The sequence below is a fragment of the Apis dorsata genome, unplaced genomic scaffold (assembly GCF_000469605.1).
Source record: "Apis dorsata unplaced genomic scaffold, Apis dorsata 1.3 scaffold_32, whole genome shotgun sequence".
NCBI lineage: Eukaryota > Metazoa > Arthropoda > Insecta > Hymenoptera > Apidae > Apis > Apis dorsata.
Window position 1 is genome coordinate 1,149,920 of NW_006263334.1, and position 7,798 is coordinate 1,157,717.

Below are 7,798 nucleotides of genomic sequence, written 5' to 3' on the forward strand. Positions count from 1 at the left end.
TAATTTTAAGTCGTCGTGTTATCTATCTTTCTATACGACAGTATAATTTATAATATCTGTTGAATCTAATTATCGATACGTCAAAAATATTCGACATTATTTCGTATCAATAAGTAAAGATAAAAAAGTAGAAAAGAACAGTAATTTTTTTAAAAAAAGGAAGGAAAACTAATTTATTTTTTGGTTAGTAGCAAAATTAAGATATTCATAAGTTATTTAATTATTCATAGAAGCTGAAATTCTCAAATATTCATATATACTCGATAGCAAAATTACGTAACATCTGTCTATCTATTATTCAAATGGTTCGTATATTTCATTTAGTCGTCATAATTCGAGAGAGAATATAATTGGACGTGAAAAGATCGCTTCTTCATTAAAATTAATTAATTTTATTATTTTTTTAAGCATGGTAGTGAGATTAAGAAATCTTCGTACCTGAAAATATGTAAAAATAACTTCACAGATCTCTCATACTTTATCCATATGACACGTTATCATTAAATCACTTCCTTCGAAAGAAATATTAATTGATATTCTATAACAAGTACTATCGAATCAATTAAAATATTTATTATCAATTTTGACATGATTATTATAACTTTTCATCGATTAAAATTTATCTCTGTAAATAAATTTTTAAAAAATCACAAATATAATTCGATCACACTTCTTTGTAGAAGAAGAACGAGAAATTTAATCGTCAAAATCCGTTTAGAAGATAAAGGAAATCGTGCCGTTGATTTCCTTTTTTCGATTCCTTGTTTCGATATCTCAATCGGTTGCCGAGATACAAGGAATCCAAGTTTCCATAGCGCTTAACACAATGCTGAAATAACGAATGGTTCCACGATTTACTGACCTACATTTCTTCTTGGAAATCTACTACATCCTTCCAAGAATTGTTTTTCCAGGAATTTGTGATAGGTCAGCGAGATAAAGTGCGAGCGAGACAAAATGCGAGCGAGAGATCCGAATAAAAGACAAGGAGGAAAATAGTAAACGATTAAAAATAACTCTTTTCTTTACACGACGATATCTCGGCAACTAAAAGTCGTATCGGAATAAATCAAAAAGTGTTTTAAAGAGCAAAATTCCGCGCTTCTAATGATCGTTCATTCGATAATCGAATATTGTTATCTTCGGAATTATAACGGTCCAAAGATTTTCTAATTAATACAATTAATCAGATTTAAAATAAACGATTAAAAATTATCCTTTTCTTTACACGACGATATCTCGGTAACTAAAAGTCGTATCGGAATAAATCAAAAAATATTTTAAAGAGCAAAATTCCGCGCTTCTAATGATCGTTTATTCGTTGAACGGATGTCATTATTTTCGTAGCGGTTCAAAGTTTTCCTAATTTTAATCGAATTTTAAGGTAAATTACGTAATAGATACGGATTTATTTCTAGAAGAATGATTTTTAATGGAATTTATCGTGAAGAATCGTGGGATTATTTTTTTCTATTAAAAAAAAAAAAAAAGAAAAAAAAAATCGTATCGCTTCGATTAGTATTTTAGGTAGCTTCCATTGTTCATTAATTTATTTTGATATCGCTCGAGCAAGAGGTTTAACCGCAATTCAGATAGATCACATCCAATAGGATTGTAATTAAATCCAGCAATCGGATTTGCGGACGATATATCAATAAACGCGGTATGTCAATAGTAAGTCAGTGTTATTATACACTACTAATATCAGAACGTTGGAAACATTTTATAGGATTCGTAATCGTCCGTGAATCATGAAACGCGATACGATTTAATACACGTCGAATGCTCTCCTCGTAAATTTTATTATTCTCATCGCGATATATAATTTTATCGAGCTAACGACGAAACTTGAAATCGAATCACTCGTGGATAATACCATCGACGAATTTTCGAATTAACCGTTAATGAGAGTGAAACGCACAACTTTGCTACTTTCAACGAGACGCAATTAATTTAACCAATCTCGCGCTTGCACACGTTACAACCTATCCTTTCCAATTCCATCCCGTTTCCACACATTTCGAGACAGAAATCTGTCTCTGCCCCATTACTTTGACTCCTCGGAAGCAACCTCTCGCTTTTCAAAACTGACTCACCATTCACCCCGTTCGTTCGAGGAACGACTCGTGTATACGCGTATACGAAAAGCGTTAATCGATCGTGGAATTCGATTGTTAACGTCAAACCAACGTCGAATCCAGCTCGCAAACAATGCACACCCACGTGAAACACAATCGCCGCGACTAAGTCTCTCACGATTTGCTCCTCGTCATTACTGAATGGGGAATAGAGAGGGAGAGAGAGAGAGGAAGGAAGAGAAGGTTAGTAGCCGCGGCGGTTTGCTCAAACTGCGACTACTGTTAATTTCATCGAGTGTGTCGAGCAAATTGCATCGGATTCGCCGGTTGCCCACTCCGTTAAATTATTAGGCAATCGGGAAAGTTAAACAGCGCCGTTTCGAGCAGGCCACCCTTCTCCCTCTCCCTCTCTCTCCCTCTCTCTTTCTCTCGTTTCGCCTTGTTTTCATCGATTAGCATCGTGTCGCGATACCGATCCCAGACTTCTCTGCTACAAAGCATTCCGCTCCCTTCCAAACTCTATTACCACGGGCAAATGGGAGGAATACGTTTATAATCCAACGGCCAATTGATCGTCGAGTAATATCCTATGTTTTATTCATTTCCTCTCCCCCTCCCTCGACCATCTCTTCCTTTCCTCGCAACAGATTAATCCTTCGATCCTTCCGTCGATCGTTCCGTTAATTAATAAAAGGACGTCGCGGTGTGATCGTTCGATTTATCGAGATGAGATGAATATTTTGCAAAATTTTTTTATACCGCCAGGAACGAAAGAGGCGAAGTGGGAATGATAGCTCCTTTGTTGACGGGAACGAGGGTATTGACATCGAAGATGAATCGCCCTATTTTCTCCCCTGTTCCCCCGTCGCCTCGCCGCACCGATATCGTCTTTTCAGCTTTAACCCGGACGCACTTTATATTTCGACTTTCCTTTATGCCTGGATGGGCGAAAGCGTCGTACGTCATTTTGCAAAATGGCAGATCCCCTTCATCGAGATCGAAGATTAAAGAGAATGATTAAGATTATTATACTAGGAGGAGAGTCTAAATTTATTTATAATGCGATTTGTACGAAACTGGAGGCTCGGTTGTGGACTTTCAAGCGGGAGCTAGAAAGTCCATAGTGCTCCATAGAAAGTCAACGAGCCCCCAGCGAGTCTTCGTCGGTCGAATTGCAATCGCGGCGTGATATATGGCGGTGCTGAAAACTCCATTCACGTCCAAGTTCGAGAGTTTTGCCCGATGGAAAATATATATATACGTCGCATTTTTCTCCATCCCCGATGAAATTGCCAGATATATATATATCATCGTGTTAATCATTTCGTGTAAAAATATCTCGTCCTCCTCGTTCATTCTATATCTCTTTGAACGAAATTTACTTTTAAATTTATTTTTCACCCGCGTTTGCACGACCACGTTTGTTCCGAGACGAGAGTAATTAAGAATCGAAGGAATCTGGGATGGACGTGCGTGATTCTCGCCATACGTGGAAGAAATTCTCCGTTATCTCGAGTTTTGTGGCGAGTGTTGTAAAAACTTGGGCAGAGCCGGGCGCGGATCGATCGGTGCCACGAATAATTGACGCGGCAAGTTAAACAGAGGGTGGTTTTAGAAACGCCGAAACTACGATTGCCAGCACGCGAGCATTCGTTTCGCGTTCGTGACCAAGGTATTTAATTATCCCTCGATGGAAACCGACGCGATATTAACGAAATAAATGCGATGGAGGCTGAAAATTGCCTCGTCCTGAAAACCTTGTATTTTTGGCGGAATTTAAATGGCCAGTAGCGATTAATCCGTCTCTGTAATTGTTACTTGGATAAACATTGAAATATTTATCGTCCAAGATATATTATTAACGTTCAAACGATTTCCTTGATAAATAGCGAGTTGATGGATCGATGATCGGATTAATTGGTTTTCAATATTGCTTTTTTTCTATATTCCATAAACGGTCTGCATATTCTATAAATTGTTTGCAGATTTATTTGATCGCGTTTACAGTTTTTAAAAAAAGTTTCATCTTTCATCGAGCATGAAGTAAAATATTTTGCTCGAAAAAATTAACCTAACGATTCAATCTCCTCCACAACGTGTCTCCGTAACCGATAAATACCAAATAAAATCCATAATGTGAAATATGAAGAAGCACCAATGTGATTCCAGCTTCTCAAAGATTCTTCAATAATTCACAGCAAATATAACGTTATACGTCATTCGTCAACGTTCTTTTCTTAATCGCGATGAATCGTGTACCTTCTAACATGTTCCTCCTTCTCCCCTTCTTTTCTTTCCCGTTCCCTTCTTTCAAGCAAACGATTCGAGTCTGGTCTTCTGGAACACGCGTAGAGGGAAGGATAAAGAATTAAAAAGACCATTAAATTATAGAAAATTACGCTTCCTAAAAGGTCGCAAGTGGACCTCTCTTTTTCCTCCGATCGCCGATTCAACCCTCTTCCGTTCCTCGCCTTTTATCGCCTTCGATTCCTTCCGACTCCTCTCACGAGTTATAATTGCGAACCGAAAGGCATCACAGGGATACGTTGTTACTTCGCAACTTTCTCTCTCTCTCTCTCTCTCTCTTTCTCTCGTTTCGTTTGTATTTGTATAGCTCGCACTTATCGACAAGTTTCCTTGGATCGAGAATAATTGGCTCACGTGTATTTTAAGTGTAAGGGTGAATTCATATATTCGAATAACTGTGATCGCGAATAGATTCGAAATAATTGTCGATCGTGTGAAGGATAAAAATATTATTACGATCAAATTCGTGGATTATCGAATGAGTTACTCTCTCGTAACTTTCCTCTCTTCTTTCTTCTCGTCCAATTTTGTTATGATCGGTTACATAGCTCGCACTTATCGACAGTTTCCTTCGATCGAGAATAATTGTGCTTGTAAAGGTGAATTCGTATATTCGAATAATTGTGATTGAGAATAGATTCGAATCACGAAATAATCGTGTAAAGAATAAAAATATTATATCAAATTCGTGATCGTGGATTATCGAATGAGTGTTATATAACTATTTATTTAATGAATAATTAGGCGCTTTACATTGTGTCTCTGGAAGGATAGAGGTTTCTTCCAACGATTAAAAAAGAACGTTTCGAAACATTTGAACATGTTTTTTTTTAATTAAGTTGGAGAATTCTTGAAGCTATCGAGATATAGATGGAAGAAATTCTACGTTTCTTTTCGAATAAATCTCGTAAAAATTTGTCATAGAACTTTACCAGAGCCTCGACGACGAAATCGCGTTACGAAAAGTTATCATCATCGCATACTCGATATTATAACATAGTCTTAAAATATTCCTCCTCCAACCCGAAGGATCATGGAATTTCCATAATCCAAATCTAACTACAATCGATCAACGATATCGTCGCCGCTGCTTATTAAAACGATCCAATGATCCAGGGGTATATAGAGGCAATTATTCAAATCCAGTCTGATGTTGATATCTACGATCCCCTCCCCCTAATATTCTCGTTAATATTAACGCATCGGGCTAATTATAACGGGTCACGTCGCTGCGATCAATTCATTTGTCCCTAATCGAGTTAGATCGGCAGAAACGCGATACGAAACGGGGAGGGAAGGGGGTGGAGCAGCAAAGACAGACGCGTTGAATATCAAAACGCAAGTCCTCGTTTAATTAATCGATCCGTGGCCAACCAGCCTAGACGTTTCGCTCGAATTTCTTCTTTATTGTGCCCGATCGTGTGCGTGCGTCGCCCGAGACTAATGATACGTTGTAATTTCGCTAATTAGCTCGAATTTGCGGCCTGTGCGGATAGGACTGGTTTCGATTTACGCGCGATCGATTATCCCCCGCTTGGATGGACGATGACGGAACCGTCGATTCCGTGTTACGAGTCATTCGTAATAGTTATTTGTCGCTGCAATCGTATCTCGCCATTGTGGCAAGCAAATTTCGATTAATCGATCTCTTATCAAATTGATAAGTCGTTTAAATTGTAAATTGATTTTTCACGAATCTAAATAAAAATCTTTCGATCTTCACACACAATTCCATCGCAAGATCGTAAGAAAATTATTGGATTCTATTTGTGGTTTGTGTAAAATTGATAAGTCGTTCGAATTGTAAATTGACATTGATTTTTCACGAATCTAAATAAAAATCTTTCGATCTTGGTCACAATTCCATCGCAAGATCGTAAGAAAATTATTGGATTCTATTTGTGGTTTGTGTAAAATTGATAAGTCGTTCGAATTGTAAATTGACATTGATTTTTCACGAATCTAAATAAAAATCTTTCGATCTTGGTCACAATTCCATCGCAAGATCGTAAGAAAATTATTGGATTCTATTTGTGGTTTATGTAAAATTGATAAATCGTTCGAATTGTAAATTGACATTGATTTTTCACGAATCTAAATAAAAATCTTTCGATCTTGGTCATAATTCAATGGCAAGATCGTAAGAAAATTTTTGTATTTTATTTGTGGTTTGTGTAAAATTGATAAATCGTTCGAATTGTAAATTGACATTGATTTTTCACGAATCTAAATAAAAATCTTTCGATCTTGGTCATAATTCAATGGCAAGATCGTAAGAAAATTTTTGTATTTTATTTGTGGTTTGTGTAAAATTGATAAATCGTTCGAATTGTAAATTGGCATTGATTTTTCACGAATCTAAATAAAAATCTTTCGATCTTGGTCACAATTGAATCGCAAGATCGAAAATTATTGTATTCGATCGTTAATTAGTTCGAATTGTAAATTGGCATTGATTATTCACGAATTTAAATAAAAATCTTTCGATCAATTCAATCGCAAGATCGAAAAATAATTGCATTCGATCGCTAATTAGTTGGAATTTGCGGCCTGTGTACACAGGACGGTTTCGATTTATGCCTAATCGTATCGTGCAATTCGATGACGGAACTGTCGATTCCTAGTTACGAGTCATTCGTAATAATTATTTGTCGCGAATATCTCGCCATTATAGGAAGCAAATTTGGATTAATCGATCCCCTTATCGAATCAAATTGATAAATCGTTCAAATTGTAAATTACCATTGATTTTCGTTGAATATAAAAATCGCAAGATCGAAAATTATTGTATCCGATCGCTAATTAGTTCGAATTTGTATAAAATTGATAAATCGTTCGAATTGTAAATTGTAAATTGAAAGATTTTTTTTCTTTTCGTTTTCGACGAATCTAAATAAAAATTGGATTTCGATCGTGGCGATAGATAATTCAATTCGCAAGATGGAAAAGTTTTCCATTTCCCTGTCCCCTTGCGAATCACGTCTTTAACGGTGAATATTTGTTTTTCGGTTCGCAGAGCACACTTGCAAGGACTTCCGATGCACCCAGAACGAATTTTGCATCGAGAGGGATCTCCTTTGTGACGGCGTGAATCACTGCGGCGACGAGTCCGACGAGGCTACCTCCACCCTCTGTGCCAGTAAGTTCTAATTACCACCGATTCATTTTCCAGACCCTTTTCCCTCGAGGAGGAGAGAGGGGTCTTTTCGGATTTCAAATGAAATACGCCGCGGGCAAATTGATTTGTAATCGAACCAGAATGGGATCGCCGAATTCTTACTTCAAATACCGTTGCTTAAACTTCGATTCCTAACTTTTTAAACCGATTTCATAATCATTGGGATATATATATATATTCTTTTAATTCGAATAAAATTTGGATTAATCGGTGTATTTTTTTTTTTTTTTTTTTT

At 36.7% G+C, this 7,798-nt stretch overlaps 1 protein-coding gene across 3 annotated transcripts in view; it reads left to right on the top strand.

Moving 5' to 3' along the window:
* Positions 1-7,798, top strand: part of LOC102676128 — a 204,429-nt gene that overhangs the window by 162,697 nt on the left and 33,934 nt on the right. For all 3 annotated transcript variants that reach the window (XM_006608261.2, XM_031512040.1, XM_006608262.2), the window contains exon 4: positions 7,402-7,524. In XM_006608261.2, the coding sequence (XP_006608324.1) occupies positions 7,402-7,524 (123 nt within the window). The remainder of the gene's footprint in view (positions 1-7,401; positions 7,525-7,798) is intronic.